Below are 17,776 nucleotides of genomic sequence, written 5' to 3' on the forward strand. Positions count from 1 at the left end.
GGTGCCAGTAGCGGTCTCTTCAGAGAAAAAGAAAACTCCCCTCTGCCAAATCAGTATTTTATGAGCTGTAAACCAAAACCATTGCTACCACCATCACTATAATTCTATCCACAGTAATTATCATAAAGGCCTAACAATGCCTTGTAGATGAATATTGAGTAACTGCCCTATAACGAGGATATTTAAGACCGCACCAAAAAACAGTAGAGGGTTATACTTTACTGGACACAAGTCGGTTATGATAACGAAATTCTAGTTTAATCTGTGAAGAGATCTGAATGTAACTGAGACACATTTAAATGGAATATACAGATGAGCTTTATTTTTATATCTGGCATGCTTGGATCCATGCCGACCCTCCAGCTGCTCGGGCCTGCCCTTAGGGGCTATGGACCGTATGACTCCATCAGCGGCACCGCCGCCGCCTCCGCGCCGCCTGTGTTCCCGGACCATTGGGCCCGGCTGGCGCTTCCTGGGGGCGTCCCTACCGGCTCCAGCCCTCGGGATTTGGGAGCGCCCGGCTAGGAAGCCAGAATCACGCCGGGGATCCCGGCGTCCAGGCCGCCTAACGCGCGCCCCTCGCCCGGCGCCCCGAAGCGGCCCCGAGGGGCGGGAGCCCAACCGAGCAACGAGGCCGGGCCGGGGGCGCACGGCCCCCAAAAGTGCGGGCTTCCCCCACCCCCGGCAGCGACCCCACCTCCCGCCCCCGCTGCGTGCGCGCGTGTGTCCGTCTGTCTGTATGCTCTCTCGACGTCAGTGGGAATTTCCAGCCAGGAAGTGAGAGAGTGAGCGAGAGAGAAAGAGAGAGAAGTGCACCAGCGAGCCGGGGCAGGAAGAGGAGGTTTCGCCACCGGAGCGGCCCGGCGACGCGCTGACAGCTTCCCCTGCCCTTCCCGTCGGTCGGGCCGCCAGCCGCCGCCGCCCTCGGCCTGCACGCAGCCGCCGGCCCCGCTCCCGGAGCCCAGCGCCGCCGAGGCCGCAGCCGCCCGGCCAGTAAGGCGGCGCCGCCGCCCGGCCACCGCGCGCCCTGCGCTTCCCTCCGCCCGCGCTGCGGACATGGCGCGGCGCTGACTGGCCTGGCCCGGCCCCGCCGCGCTACCGCTCGCCCCGACCCGCACCCGGGCCCGCTCGGGCTCCGGCCGGCCACCGCCTCTTCCCTCTCCAGCCCGCAGGCCCGCGCCGCCCAGGAGGGAGAGACCCGCGCCAGGAGGCCGAACGCGGACTCGCCACCAGGGTAAGCCAAACTCGGGCGAGTGGGGGCCCGGCAGGGGACGCGTGGCTCGAGTCCCGCCACCCAGCTCTCCGCACCCCCTCCAGCCCCACTCGGACTTCCTCATTCCTGCGCTAACCGCTGGGCTAGACCGTGGGAGGAGGTTGACAGTAGTGAGAGGCACATGGGATTGGCGACAGCGGGGTAAGGCACATCCGGACCTCGCAGGGGCTAGTCGGCCGAAGGGCCGTGGCTGCCCGGCGCTCATTTCTCTTCACGTCCCTCCGCGGGGTGGGAACGCGAATCGGAGGGGAACTCTTACAAACTTTTAAAATCTCCCAACCCCAGCCCCAGCTGGGGGATAGTGAGAAGGTTGAGGTGCGCTGCGGCGCGGAGGAGAGAGGGAAGGTGGTTGGTGCAGTGCAGAACCAGATTTCACCTAAGGGCGTTGCATGAAATGAAAGAAGAAGTGCTTGTCAGTCCTCTTGGCAGGGAAAGCCCTCTCCAGCTCCCCAGAATTGAATAGGAGAGTCTATTCATCCCTCTCCTACTTCTAAAAGAAGCCTGGCCCTCTCTCTGTCTCTTTTTCTCTCCCTCCCCCCAACCCTCCGTACACACACACACACACACACACACACACACACACACACGATATAGTCACCTGCTATAGGACTTGATTCTGATCCTCTGGGGCCTGGCATTTGAGAGAGAAAATAAATTACCTAGTTGGATACTTAGAGCACTTTTTAGACTTGATTATGTAAAATTCTTGGACAGTGCCACCATGCATTATGCATGACTTCTGAAACAAAAATAATGTGAAAACAAAGCCTATCCTAAATGTAAGTTTTTCTGTGGTCCTTAAAAACAGACACCAGGGAATGTTTGCCCTGACTTACTGGTCTGTCCTGAAACCGAAATGGGACTTAATGATACAGGATTTAATTATCAAGATTGGAGACATTTTCATGGACTTTGTTAAGTACAGGTTTTCAGCATTACAGTTTATGAAATAACCATATTTAACTCAAAGATTTTGTTATAAAGCTTATAATCTGAAAAAAATGCTTATGGTATTACTAAAACATTTAATAACTCTGGCATCAAAATATTCTACACACTAGTGATCTTTAGTAAATACTAAAGGTTAGGGTCAAGATGTTCAATAATTTTCTTCTAGCAGAATCCCACAACTGAGTATTGTCAAGCAGTTTAAACTGCATTTGTGTTTGTTAAAACTTTAAAAGGGAAACTTAAAATTGAAGTATGTTGTTTTTCTGATTGTAATATTGTGCTTTCTAGAGATGAATCCTTTTGCTGCTTGAGGCACTATGGGACTTATGTATTTAAATGTATGTATTTAAATTTGAAGCAGTGTACTTTTTTGAGTTTATAAATTTGGGAAGACAGGAAATGAAAAGATTTATTTCCTGTAGAATTTTACGTTCATGATTTAATTGAATTGCTGAAATGAAAAGAACATATACGATGAATGGAGACTTGGAATCTGAGATTATTCATCCATATTGATACACCTGCAATTCCTAAATGCCCTCCCCTGCTTGTTTAGATAAAATGTCTTCCTGGGCTGCAACCTACTGGACAAACTTGAACACAAAGGAACACACGTTTTATGTACGTTTAATACTGGAACCGAAAAGCTGCTTGCAGTGAAAAGCAAACCACTTCTAAACTCTTTGACACTTTTTAAAGAAAATAGTATAATCGTTTTAGGGGTTGGTGGTGATTTGAAAATCTTTTATCTTTTTTTCTGAAATTTCATTCTTACGTTCGTCATTCGCACTCACTTGTGCTGAGTAAATGCCCCTGTTTTTCAAACCCAGATAGTAAATACTGGGGTATACATACAAAAATAGTCCTTCCCTTTTGTAAGCATTGCTTTGATCTTTGCACTTCCTTTTTACTCTACCTCTTAAACAAGATCTGTGATGACTGAGTTGATTAAAGCACAATTAATCTTGAAATAGGAAGAATTTTAGATTTAGTGATCATATTCCTTACATTTCTGTTGTTACTGTTCCTGGAAACAAATTGAAGTAGTCTGAGAAACTAATTATTTCTGTAGGTTGTTTTAGCTACACTTTTAGACTTGCAGATAATTGATTAAGTAAGTTACTACCTTGACTTTCAGGGATTGCTCATTGTGGTAGATACGAGGTCTAGATAGGGAATTGGCAGCTACATGAATGTTGGACTATCATTCCATCAGCAAGACCTTATTTTTACCTAATTTATGAGAGGTATTTCTCTCTTCAGAAGAGGTGAAAGTTCTGGCTTCTGGGGGGAAGTGGTTACTTCATAACCTTCAATTGGTTTGGACTTGGGAGAAGTAAGAAAAGTAGTCGATATTTTCAAGCAATAAAATAATTGTGTCTGAGTTGCTGTATGGATTTTTCATGAAGTACTCAAAAATGTCATCTTTTTCATCTTCAGGTCTTAATAGATGTGCTCTTCTGAGCATAGAATTGACTGCAGTAGGAAGTGTATCTGGAAATGCACAGTACTGTTGTATAACCAGTAGAGTAAATACTCAGATTATGCGCTTCTAGTCCACAGATTGATCAGAAATCACATTAACAGGAATGGATGTCTATGAATGAATGGCTATGCAAAATTTCTCATTAACTTTTTTACTTTTAGTAGGAAGTTTGTTTTATTCGGTTGGTCTCTTGGTTTTCTGTTTACAATGTGAATTGTCTACAGTAGTGGGATTGTTATATTAGAAGAGAAGGAGAAGGCAAAATAGAAGTTAGTGCCAGAGAATATGTTAAGATATGCTACTCCTACATCTACATTTGTGTCTAATCAGCGTTAATTGATGACTACGTCTTGGTAACCAGTAGACCATACTGGAGCAATTTACTCTGCTTTTTGGGAATTAGTTCTCATTTGCACTCTTGCACTTCCCATGAATATTGAACTCACTTGCAGTGTTCTTAGAGGTGAGCAATAAACCATCAAGAGCATATGATATCTGTTTGAATTCTGTCACTACTTTGGAGACAGAGAGTTTGGAAGAACTGAAGGTACTCAGCCTCAGGGAGAAAGGTTTGAACATTTTGGCATAGTCCTGCAAGTCAATTTGGCTCCTTGACTGTGAATTTTTTTTTAATCAAAAAAGATTAATATTTGAAACCACATAATTTGGTACAGTTAATAGTTCTGGTAACATAACCAAGCCTTTTATCTTTGTAATATTTCATTAATTAGTATCCAGTGCCTCACTTTTAGAAGAAAAAAAGAGAAAAAAGTAGTTAACATTCTTTTAATGATGATGAAATTGCTTCATACTTTTGGTCTCTGCTGTATTAGAGGTTGTTCCTGGGTGCAAATTAATATACTATCTTTTACATTTCCGGAGGTTGTTGACCTGGCCTTGAAGATCAGCCAACAGTTTAGAAAATAAGTTGTGCAAATTGCATTGCTTCACCTCAAATAATTTAAAGCCTGACAGTTCTGTACAAAATAAGAGTCACATAAGATGCAATTTGTTAAAGATTATCGAAATCTCAGAAGATAGATTATGGATGAAAATATTTGTTTAATTTTGAGTACTACTAATAAAAATAGTGCATTTTACATTTTAAAAAGAAAACAATTTTTATTCTCTCATATTTTCTGTAGTAACTAATACAGATTTAATTGTCAATAATACAACTGCTTTAATTTATTGCCTATTTTTGAATAAACAAATAAATTAATTAACAAATTAACAAAGAAATAATTAATTTATTGCCTGTTTTTGAAATTAGAATAATGATATATTTGGTTTAATAATCCATTACAAATTGCCTTATTATTTTTCATTCATCTTTCACCATTAATCCAGAAACCCTAAAATAGCTTTTCTTTTGACCCATGCCTTCAGTAGATATCAACAGATTTGAGTTCATCTATGGATCCTATTCGTTTAAACTGTGAAAAATTTTGACTGCTTAAGCTTTAAAAAAGAATTTATATATTCTATATGGCTTATTCTTTAAAATAGCCAAAATTATTTAAAAAATGAAATAAAAAGAAAGGAAAAGCTGTTTGAGAGAATCAAATTCTCTAGTTCAACTAAAAAGAAACAATATCTAATCAATACTGACAAGAGAAATAGCTGATGCTTAACGTTGTACTTGTTGCTACATGGTAAGCAATCAGTAACTGTTTAATGAATGAGGGACATGAAGTTGTTGCAAAATTATTTTGTTTTTTTAAATGGACAGCCATCTTCTATAAGGAACAAAAATTACATTATTTTGCTTTGCCTTCTGGAAAGAAATGAACCCAAAATAGTCCTTGAGTCCTAGATATTATGGAAATCTTATCTAAAGACCACTTGAAGTTTACTAGAACAAATAATTTATTAAAAAGTACCTGGCGCCTTCCAAAAGGGGAACATTTCATTCTGAAAGAGGCATTTATAAACTAGAAAGAAAAATGCCTTTTCGTTTCAAAGTTTTAGAGGCACCAGAGCAAGATAATAAAGTAATTGGAATTATAAAAGGTGCTTGTAAAATTGAAAAATGTAACTTTTTGGTGAAATTAGAATTTCTGTATACTCCATTGAAACTGAAATGTCAAATACTAATACCTCCAAAAAAGAAACAATGCCACAAGCACTGTTTGGTAGCCTAAGAATTGTTAACGCTTATCTAAATTAATCAACTAAAACGTTAAAACAAAATATGTTATTTTGTTGTTACCTTTGGAATTAAACACCTATCACCCATAAATCTGTGAATGTTAAAAGTTACTACATGGCAAACCTCAGGAACAAGCAGCCAGTTTGCAGGGTTTACTGTACTTTCCACTTTCATACTTTAATGATTTTTGCAACACTGTAGAAGCTGGGGCCTCATCCTGGCAGAGTTTGTTCATTATTTTTCAGTTGTAGCATTTTTTAAAAGTTGGCCTTGAATTTCTGAATTGAACCATTTATTTTTTGTGGGCACAATTTTTTGAATGAAATATACCATTTAGACTAGAAAAGAGCAAAATGCCAATACTCCCTGTCCTAGTGTCATTGTGCCCCCGGGAGCCCTAAGGCAGTCCTGTGGGAAAATAACCATTTTATTGAGTGCTGCTCACTTCAGTTCAGTCTGCTTTGCTGCCACTTAGTTCTGGATCTGACCCTGATCTCCCCTCACATCACTCACAACAAACATTCAAGTTTAAAAATTAATTTAAAAGTTAGTTACATGTATATATGTAACTAATGTGTATATTAAATATACTGATATATATTGGTTACATATATAGATATGGCAACAACCAAAAAGGTTATATATATATACATATATGTAACTAATATGTATATTAAATATGATACATATGTATAAATATGTATTTGTAACTAATATATATTAAATATAATTATATTAGTTACAACTTAAATATAATTATATTAGTTACAAATTTGTATATATAATATTTTTTGTTGTTGCCAGCAAGCTGAGGAAGAAATTAAATGTTAACATATATAACAATTGCACTGTAAAGCCGTCATTATTGAAAAGTACTCTGAAGATTAATAGTGGCAGTGTTTGTTAAAATAATAAAATAATCCAAGCACTCTGCCTGTGACTTCCCCATGAGATGGCCTCCAGAAAAAAGTAAATTTTTCTGTGTTCCCTTACGAGTTCAGTCTGCAGCTTCTGGGCACAAAGAGAAGCATAAACAAAACAAACAAGGCTCTAACTTTGTCATAATCCTTACTCTACTAGTAGAAATGTATGGACAATTCGTACGTTTCATATTGGAAAATAAAGCTATTAGATTTTTGTTTGAGATGACCTTTTTTTTTTTAGTTTTAGCTTTAATTTTTTTTTTCAGTAGAGACGGAATTTTGCTCTGTTGGCCAGGCTGGTCTCTAATTCCTGACCTCAAGTGATCCACCCGCCTTGGCCTCCCAAAGTGCCGGGATTACAGGAGTGAGCCACCTAGCTTGGCCAAGATGAACCTTTTTGATAAATGAGGCTCACTAATATTTCTAGGATTTACTTTTCACTAACTTGAACTAAAGAAAGTATAAGACCTGCATAAAGTTGAACATACCTCTACAATGTCCCATTTTAAAAAGCAATTTGTTTTTATGAATTTTGTTTCTTTAAAACAGCAGTTATTTCAAAAAATTATTATTTTTATTATGTATCATATCATTTGGACTGAAAATACTATACCATATTTCAGTGTTAGGGCACACCTATCCCTCTTTATCCCAGACATCAATTCTACCATATAACAAGTATATAAAAAAGAAAACATAAAAGTGATGACAGACTCCCTAATCAACCTATTTATTGGTTCTAAGCCCAAGCCTGCAGTTCATTTAAATAGTGAAAATAAATTACTTAATTGTCTTAGAAAATATGTCTTGTCTTCCATGACAAGAATTTTAGGAATGAGAAAATAACTATTTTTGGATGTTTTAACACAAATTCCCAACTCATGTTTTATTGATATTTGAAGAACCCCTTTGTCTACCAGTTCTTAAGTATAGGCTTATTTTGTAGGATTTAACCATGTATTGGTGTTTGACTGTTAAGACTTGATTTATAACCTTCAGTGTCTTTCTCTTTTAAATGGGATATGGACTTGGTAATGAGGCCAGAGGAGAATACCTTACAATTTATAGTATCTACTTATAATACAAGAACCTTCATGATTTATAAAATTAAAATGATGATGATGTGGAATGATGGAAGAAGCATGTATAGGTGACTATTTATGTAGAGGAAATTAGAAGTAGAAAGCAATGTTAAGAAGTTAAGAATTAAAATGAAATTAAACTTAATTTTTTGCTCAGTTGCATAGTCAGGAAAGTACTTAAATCAGCAATTGATTTATATAAAATCAAAACTGAAAACTGAATATATAATCTAGGAAATAGGAAAAAATATTTTAATGTGTTCATACTGCTAATTTCAAACCAATCAGAAGACCTGGGGAACTAATTTTCAGAGGAGATGGCTTAAAGTGAACCAAAAATATAGCCATTTCTCTACCCTATTCATTTAATGCATTCATTTATTATACTGCTAATACATGATAAGGTATATAAGTCAAGTATCATTTGTATATGTGTATGTGATTTTAAACCTAAGATTCTTTTGAAAGATTGGTCAAAGCAAAGGATAATGAAAGCATAAAGATTTAGGGGGAAGAGTCCTCTATAAAAATTAAGACTTAAACTTTGTTATTGACTTGAATGTGAAGGTAGAATAATCTAGAAAGTGAATGAGAATTATAAATAAAAGTACAAATCATATATCTCATGGTTGAGATACACAATGAGATAAATTGTATATCTCATCTAATGTGGGGTCATAATGAAAGGAGTAAGAGAGGTTGCCCTTGGATAGAACCTTTTACCAGACGTTTCATAATGGATTATCACGTTTTTGCTAAACTGATAAGAATGGACATTTTCACCACATTATGAAAAAACACTTCAGAAGTCAGTTGCAATCAAGCAAATACAAGTACCTGGGAAATTAAAATCAAAAGCATGGTAGTCCAACAATAGTCAAATGCATTTACTCGCTCTCATACCGTATCATAGCATTAATTTGACGTAATATATTTATGGTATCTCTTTATATATTTACTTGATTTCCCATTTAAGACATTTAACCAAATTTAACAAGCAATCCTTAGAAACTTTAAAAATATTCCCTATTTTAAACCATTACATAATCTTTTACCCTGCAGTTACAATTCTTTTTATGATGGGCGGGGAAGTATCCCATTTCTCTTAGAAAGTCTCCTATAATAGCCAAATAGGAGTCAGTCCAAGTTGCTTAGAGAGGCAGTTCAATCCTGTGTTGAAATAGATGACTTTTGGAGTAATTGTCCTATGTTTACTAAATATCTGTTGAACTGTAGGAGTCCAGTCATTCAAGGCAAGCCACAGAAATCATTTCATTGATGAGGCACTTAAGTATCTTCACATCTATATGCCAGTATTAAATTTCTCATCATCCCTGATCCCCACCCCTCTGGACAGATTGGTATCCCCAGCACATTAGGGAATGCAGTTGTTAGCTTGTTAGGGTCCATTCAGTAGATTTCCCATGCCAGAAATCTAGAAGCCGCCCTTACACATTCAGCTTTCTTCTTCAGTCAGTCACCAAGTTCTATCAAGTCAGCCTCCTCATCTCCAGAATCCATCCCTTCCTCATTGAATTTCTAGATTTTATTTTTGCATCGTCTCCTGCTTCTGACCCATCCTTCATTTCGCATAATGGTCAGCTTTCTTAAGTGTAAATTGGATCATATCTCTGCAGTGAATCCCAGTTGTCTTCACATGCTGATACCCACATACCTCACCCCCTTACTCCCTCTGCTGTTCCCCAACCATCCCCTAATCTCAAATCCTCCACACCAAGCTTCAGTTTCCTACTCACAGTTTCTGACTTTGAATACCTTTGCTTATGCCCTCCCTGTATGAGAAGTGCCCTTTCTTTCCTAGCCATCCTGCTAACTACTAAACCCTTAGGCCTGGTTTGAGCATCACCATTTCTCTCACTTGCCTTTCTGTTTTCTCCCTCTCCTCTCCATAAAGAGTTATGTGGCCCCATTCTGTGTTCTGAATTCCTGTGGGTCCTAGAAAAGAAACATCTTAAGGGCAAGGAGTTCATCTTATTTACTTTTTATTTGCACAGCACCTAGTATGTTTGCTGAATAAGTAAATACTGAACAAGATATCAAGAGACAGTGCTGCCAATTAACTGTGTGGCTTAGAGCACGTTAATTAACTTCTCTGAGTCTTATTTTTGTTCTGTAAAAAAAGAGGTTCGACCAAATGAGCATCTCTCTCTAAAACTATGTGTTTCTTTGATATAATTGTATTAATTGGAAGACTTCAGATTTTCTTGCCATATTGAGATAGGTCAACTTAAGAAAAATGCATGTGAGTAAGTACCAAGCCAATTCTTGATTATCAATATGATAATATGAGGAACTGCCCATTTTTTGGATAATGAGTTACAATTTTTAGTCTCAGTATAGCTTCTTTTTCAAATCCAGATGTTTCTGGTGTTGCATTTTTTCATTATTAACCAGTCTCTCACATTCATATTTCTCCAAAGAAATTTATGGAAAGCTTGAGACAAAAATTGAATATAAAGTTTAATATTTAAATGCTGGATTGATTCAAGGTCTCACTAATTATAACTATATTTGGAGGGAGAAGAAGGGGAGGTGGTGGTAGTATGAGATGAATCCTCCTCTGTTCCTTCCTAGAAGGAACACAACGTCCTACATCAAGAAGAAAGACAGAAGCGTATCTTGGAGATATGAAAAGAACCACCAGGTAAACCAAAAAGAAAAAGAGTGTTAAAAAGTCAGCCTTTGAAAAGCAGGATTGGAGATGAGGAGGGGTGGGGTAGTGGAAGCATTGCTTGTTTATAGAAGCTCTTCCATCTTCGCATAGTATGATTTTGTTGTTTTTATTATTTTTTCCTTCCTTTTTTTGACCTCCAGCTTTAGCATAGTACAGTTGACAGAAATTATATATGTTTATGGTATACAAGATGACGTTTTGGTATACATATGCATTGTGAAATTATTAAATCAAGCTGATTAACATAAGTAGGGTTTTATTTCTTTAATAGTGATTCATTTGAATATATGTTGAGTCCTTTCTTTGTGCCAGACACAGTTCTAAAGACAAGGCATACAGTGCCAAACAAGACAGAAATCCAGAAATTCATGGAGCTTAAATCATGTAGTCTTTTCAGTTTTTAAAATTTTCTTGCTGGGCATAGTGACTCACACCTGTAATCCCAGTACTTCAGTAGGCCAAGAAGGGAGGATTGCCTAAACCCAGGAGTATGAGACCAGCATTGACAAAATAGCAAGACCCCGGTCTCTACAAAAAAAATTAAAAATTAGCTGGGCAATGTGGCACATGACTGTGGTCCCAGCTCTTCAAGAGGCCGAGGTAGGAGGTAGGAGCATCACTTGAGCCTGGGAGGTTGAGGCCTCAGTGAGTGGCAGTTGTGCCACCGCAGTCCAGTCTCGGCAACAGAGCAAGACTCTGTCTCAAAAAAAGAAAAAAAAAATAGAAAAAGAAACTTTCTTTTTACATTAGCCTTTTTTAAGTTGAAGAATCCCATAGCTAAAAAAGTACACAAATATTAATGCTGCAATTTTAGAGATTTATCTCAAGGTGAACACGTTTAACCTAGTTGGTGGTCAAGAAATAGTACACTGGCAGCACTGCAAAAGCATCCTATCTGTCCTTTCTTAGTTAGGACCCCTTCCCTCCACTGTCATTTAAAAGATTTCACGAACAACTTTTGGATTATGTGTATGTCAATTCTATGACTCATATATATCCACATAGACAGTGAAGCATTGACTGAATGAATTCATTATTCCAAGGTGCTAATAATGAGTTTCACACCAGTGGGAACTCTGCTGTGTCAGGTGTGCCCTAAGGTCAGTTCATTCCAGATATTCCTCACTAAACAAAATACTGTTTTTCCTAAGTTGTTAGTAAAAAAATATAAAACTGATTACATTCTCATTTACTTATTATGAATTTAAAAGTAAATATGTTGCTTAATACCAAGTAGCCAGGGTCACTGACAAAGAGACATGGGAGAAAGAAGTATTCACATCTGATGTTATCAGACATAGAAAAAAGAGTAGAGTTCACCTATTTCTCCCCACTCATTTTATACATTGACATCTGTATGTATGTTGTTTTGTTTTGTTTGTTTGTTTGTTTTGAGATGTGGTGTTGCTCTGTCATAAAAGCTGGAGTGCAGTGGTGCAATCATGGCTCACTGCAACCTCGACCTCCTGGTCCCAAGCTATCCTCCCACCTCAGCCACCCAAGTAGCTAGGACTACAGGCATGCACCACCATGCCTGGCAAAACTGTAATTTTATTTTACTTTTTAAAATTTTGTAGAGATGGGGTCTCCCTATGTTGCCAAAGCTTGTCCCCAAACACCTGGACCTCCCAAAGTGCTGGAATTATAGGTGTGAGCCACTACACCCAGCCATGTGTATGTTAAAAGAGTTTATCTGTATGAATGATCAGTGTAGAAAGGGCTTCATGGAGCCTGATTTTGATGGCATGCAAATTATTATATTTGTGTATATGTAATCAGAAGGCCTTCGCCGTGATTATTTCTTCAAGGGAACCCTTTGTGCCTCCAGGGTGATTGTACCCCTGTTCATAGGACCAAACATTGCTGGTTCACATAATGACTCTTTTTCTTTTAAAACATAAAGGACATATTTTTATGGATTTTTGAGGATTAATAGAATAAAAATCTAAAATAAATCATATTCAGAGTCAAGAGAGCTAGATCAGTTTCTCTATGTTTGAACAAAAGACTACTAGTCTCTTAATTCATAATGCATGAGGTCTACTTCTTCCTCAGTCTGAAAATACGAATATTCCAAAATGGTACTCAAGGCAGAGGCTACACATATCAAAATTAAAATCCTGTGATACTATGTTTTTAGGGAAGAAGGAATCTGTAGCGTTAGAAATGTAGACACAAAAAGTCAGAACAAAGTCCAGTATGTCAAGTCCCTTTTTAATGCCATCTGAATGAAAGACCTCACACCATGAACAGAGGTATTGAAGCAGTTTTTATGTGGAAATGGTAGGCAGCAGTATCTCAGGAGTGACTTTAATTATAACATCTAAGGTTTTATCTAACTTATTGTAATCTTTAAAGAACTTCTCTAGCTCTACAAGTTTATTCTTGGCAGAGTTTGTCCTAATATAGTATTAATAAAAATAAATTTTACTTAGAGTATGATGTAAATTACTCTTAATTACAATATAATTTTAAAATGCCCAAAACATCTTTTGATCATATGAATTTCAGTCCGCTATGATTAAGAAGACAACCATAGGCAAAAATTAGTTTTTTATGGAACACGTTGGAATGCATTCTAATCACTTCTCTAAGAAAATCCCTGTCCCCCATGATTATAGTGAACATGATACAGCAAGAATTTAGATGCTTCTTTCAGCGGGGTGAGGTTGTATATTCTATAGTCTATTGATACTAAGAAGTACTTTTTTCTCCCCCAGTTGAACAGTTTTGCTTAATTATATACCATGTGTACTTAAAAATAATGTGGACTCTGGGCCGGGCGCGGTGGCTCACGCCTGTAATCCCAGCACTTTGGGAGGCCGAGGCGGGCGGATCACGAGGTCAGGAAATCGAGACCATCCTGGCTAACACGGTGAAACCCCGTCTCTACTAAAAAAATACAAAAAATTAGTCAGGCGTTGTGGCAGGCGCCTGTAGTCCCAGCTACTCGGGAGGCTTGGACAGGAGAATAGCGTGAACCCGGGAGGCAGAGCTTGCAGTGAGCCGAGATGGTGCCACTGCACTGCAGCCTGGGCGACAGAGCGAGACTCCGTCTCAAATAATAATAATAATAATAATAGTAATAATAATGTGGACTCTAAAATCATTCAGTGGGGTTGTTGTAGACATACACTAGGTTCTTTTGATTGACAGTTTTGTTCCTAAGCTTTCTATATCTTTCCTACTGTGGTATGAATGTGTCCCCACCAAATTCAGGAGTTGAAACAGGATGACCAATGTGATAGTAGGAAGAGGTAGAGCCTATAAGAAGTGATGGGATTACGTGCCCTTTTAAAAGGGCGTGCCGGAGGAAATTTGTCTCCTCTTGCCTTTCCGCCCACTGCCATGTGCGGACACAGCATTCCTCCCCTCCAGGGGATGCATCCCTCACCAGACACCAAATGCTGGTGCCTTCATCTTGGACTTCCTGTCTCCAGAACTGTGAGAAATAAACTTGGGCTGTTTATAAATTACTCAGTCTCAGCTATTCTGTTACAGCAGCACTGACAGACTAAGACATTTCCTGACGTTCTGTTGCTTTGCTTTTATCAATTACTGAGAGAGGAATGTTAAAAATCTTAACTGTAATTGTGGATTTGTCATTTTTTTCCATTAGTTCTTCCACTTTTTGATTCATATATTTTGAAGCTTTGTTAATAGGTGCATACACAAGATCATTGCTTTTCTTTGATGAGTTGGCCCTTTGATTCTTACATGCAATGTTCCTCTTTGTCCGTAGTAATATTTCTTCTCTTGAAGTCTACTTTATCTGATATTTTAGAATATAGCCTGCTTTTCTTGTATTTAGTGTTTGCATGATATAACTAGCCCAGTGTGCCATCTTCATACATTTAAACTATCTGTGTCTTTAATATTAAAGTACAATTCTTATGAAAAGCATATACTTGAATCTTGCTTTTTAAAAATACAATCTGATCATCTCTATCTTCTAGATAAGTTTACTCCAGTTCCATGTAATATTATTACTGGTACGTTAGGTTTAAGTCTCTCATCTTGGTAATTAATTATCTATTTGTACTATCTGTTCTTTATTCTTTTTTTTTTCTCCTTTTCTGCCATCCTTTGAATAAATCAAGTTTAGTGTTTTAAATTCCATTTTATCTCCTTCATTGGTTATTTTCTAAAGTGGTTACTTTACCACTTTAGAAACGTATTTATTTATTACCATATGCATCTTTGAGTCTATAATTAATTAATATGAGAACTTGACAGTGTTATACTTCTGTTTATCCTTCTGTGCTATTATTGTTATACATTTTACTTCTTTATATATTATAAACTCCAAAATATATTGTCTTGTTTTGCTGTGAAGAGTCAATTGTCTGTTTAGGAAATTAAGATAGAAGAAATCAAAGTATTGTGCTTACTCACATATTTATCATTATTGATGCTTTTTATTCTTTCATACAGGTCCAACTTTCTATCATTTCCCTTCAGCATGAAGAAGTTTTTTTAGCATGTCTTTTAGCAGATCTGCTGGTGATGAATACTCTTAGCTCTTGTTTACTTGAAAATGTCAATTTCACCTTTACTTTTAAAAGGTATATTTGCTGAATATTCTGGACCAATCTTTTTTTTTCTTTTATCACTGTAAAAGTGCCTTTACATTGCCTTCTAGCTTGTACTGTGACTAATGATCATCAGAAACATCATGCTTATCGTGCTTATCATTGTTCCCCCATATATAATATGTCCTTTCTTGTCCTTTGCTGTTTTGGGATTTTTTTTTCCTCTAGCATTAGTTTTTAACAGTTTGACTGTAATATGCCTAACCATGGTTTTATTTGTCTTTATCCAGCATAGAGATCTTTGAGATTCTTGGATCTGTGGGTTGAGTTTTTAAAAAATCAAAATTGGAAAAATTCTCAACTGGTATATTTTTGAATATCTTTTCTGTCTTTTTTCTCTTTCTGGAATTCCATGTTACAAATATGTAAGACTGCTTAATATTGTCCTGTAGGTCACTGAAGCTGTGTTCACTTCTTTCTGCCTCGTTTTTCTCTGTGATTCAGTTTGGAGAGTTTTTAATTGACCTTTCTTCTAGTTTATTGGCATTTTCTTTTATAATGTTAAATATGCTAAGTCCATCTAGTGAAATTTCATTTCAGTTCTAAAATTTCCATTCTTTTTTTTGAAGAAAGGTGTGCGTTTCTTTGCTGATATCGCCTCTCTGTTCGCTCATTATCTTCATCTTTTCCTTTACATTATTGACCATATGCTATTAGCCATTTTAATGTCATTGGTTGCTAATTTCGTCATTCGTGTCATTTCTTTTCTCAGTCTTATTTTCCTATTTCTTTGCAGCCTTCATTATGTTTTATTGTACGTTGTGGATATTCCATTGCGGAGAGTTTGGGGTTTTTGTCTTCCTTTAAAACTTGTTGAGTTTTGTTATAACAAGCAGCGAATTTACTGGTGAATCACCTGGTTTTACTAAGATAGGTTTAGGGTAGCCCTTATTTTAGGATGTTTCTAACTCGCATCTTGTGGTCTTTCTGAAATCACAACTGAATGCTCACAGTGTTCAGTGATGTCTTTCACCCTGGATTATTACAACTTCAGTGTCTCTCAGCACTATATGATGTCTCGAATTTCCAGTTAGCTCTTAGATGTCCAGAAACTGTTTTCTATAGGTTTGCAGGGTCTTGTCCTACAGTATCACAGCTTAGTATTTGGCCAGTGACCAGAGCTGACCCCTATGTAGATTTCTGAGGCTCTTGCTTTTTGTTTAAAGCCTTTCTTTGTGATATTCTGCCCATTGCTGTTACCTCTTTGGGCTCTCCCTGAGTCATGATTTGGAAAGCGTCCCCAGTCAAAAAGTGAGGGTGAATTTAGAATTTACCTAAAGCACCTTATAATGTACTAGCCCTATGATGTCCAGTGTCTTCAATTACATCTTTAGGTATTTTTTATGGCTTCACAATTGAGTATAGCAAGGTGGGAAGTTCAGATAACTGTTAATCTGTGACAACTAAAACCAGAATTTGACATTCTGACAAACTTGAAATTACAGTGCTTCTTAAAATTAATGCAGTATTTTTTAAACAAAACAAAACAAAACAAGTGTCTTCCAATTTGGCAATACAAAAAAGCAAAACTCCCATCTCTACTTTTTAGGCACTTCTATCCATTTGAGAAGATTATAAATATATAGATAAAGTTAGATTGCAGTAAAACTATGCTGTCTAGTATTAAATCACCAGTATATATAAGTGTTATAGATATTATGTGACTACAGAGCTATAGGTTACAGGAAAAATATAGGATTTCTTGGCGGAGATTGGATTTAACTAGAGCCTTAAAGAGTTGGTGCCATTGAGGTAGAAAAGATGGCATTTCAGGATGCAGGGCATACTGTGAACAAATGTACAAGAAGGAAATGAGCAAGACATTTTGAATGATTAATCTGTCTATCATAGGGAGTTTTGGTTGGGACATAATAGTAGTTGATGCTTATAATATGATTTAATATAATAATGTATGTGCTGAGTGTTTGAAGTCTTTGAACTTTATCTTATAAGTAATATAATAATATGATGTGAAAGATTCTTAAAGAGGAAGAAACCCTGCAGTGAGGGAGAACAGTGCAGAACCTATTACTGTCACTCAGGGGTGAGGCAATAAAGGTCTCTCCTAGGATGTTGAAAAGAAGGGAGCAGATCCAAGAAACAACATGAAGAAAATAATCAGCAGAAATTGGTTATTGACGAGACGTGTGAGAATGATATATTGGCAGAAATTGGAAAGTCAAGAATGGGGCTCACTGCAGCAGGAATGATGAAATTGGTTTTAGATAGACAGATGAAGGGATTTAAAACATTAACTTGTTTTATAAAGGTATCATTGCTTAAAGCTAACGGTGACTTATTAATATTTGCACTCTGAAAGTTTTAACAGTTTTAATTTTCTGTATACACCGCAGTGTTTTGTATACTATAGTTGCCTCTTTTGTTCAGTTGGGAATTGAGTAAACCAATAGAGTAAAAAAATGAGTACAAAGTGGGCTCTGACTAGAACTCTAACAAAGTGTGATTGCTGAATTACCAAGATAATTAACCCATACCCCACATACACTCCATTTCCCATGACACATACTATATTGCATTGTTTTTGCCTGTTTGCCTTCCTACTTCCTAAACTGTTGCGTTAGTTTGTTTTTGTGGCATAAAAAAAATCACCACAAAGAAAAT

General features: G+C 37.5%; 1 protein-coding gene across 4 annotated transcripts in view; it reads left to right on the forward strand.

Annotated features, from left to right (window-relative positions):
- The first annotated feature begins 479 nt into the window (after nucleotides 1–479).
- NFKB1 (nuclear factor kappa B subunit 1) overlaps nucleotides 480–17,776 on the forward strand; it is a 123,993-nt gene continuing 106,696 nt past the window's right edge. For 2 of the 4 annotated variants that reach the window (XM_007999405.3, XM_007999407.3), the window contains exon 1: nucleotides 480–1,234. Coding sequence is in view for 2 of the 4 variants with exons in the window: in XM_073017518.1 (XP_072873619.1) it covers nucleotides 10,516–10,532 (17 nt within the window). In the remaining 2 variants the exon portion in view is untranslated. Of the gene's footprint in view, nucleotides 1,235–10,394; nucleotides 10,533–17,776 lie in introns of those variants that run through there. The other 2 variants (XM_073017518.1, XM_073017519.1) reach the window with 1 other exon arrangement.

The sequence above is a fragment of the Chlorocebus sabaeus genome, chromosome 7 (genome assembly GCF_047675955.1).
Source record: "Chlorocebus sabaeus isolate Y175 chromosome 7, mChlSab1.0.hap1, whole genome shotgun sequence".
Lineage (NCBI taxonomy): Eukaryota > Metazoa > Chordata > Mammalia > Primates > Cercopithecidae > Chlorocebus > Chlorocebus sabaeus.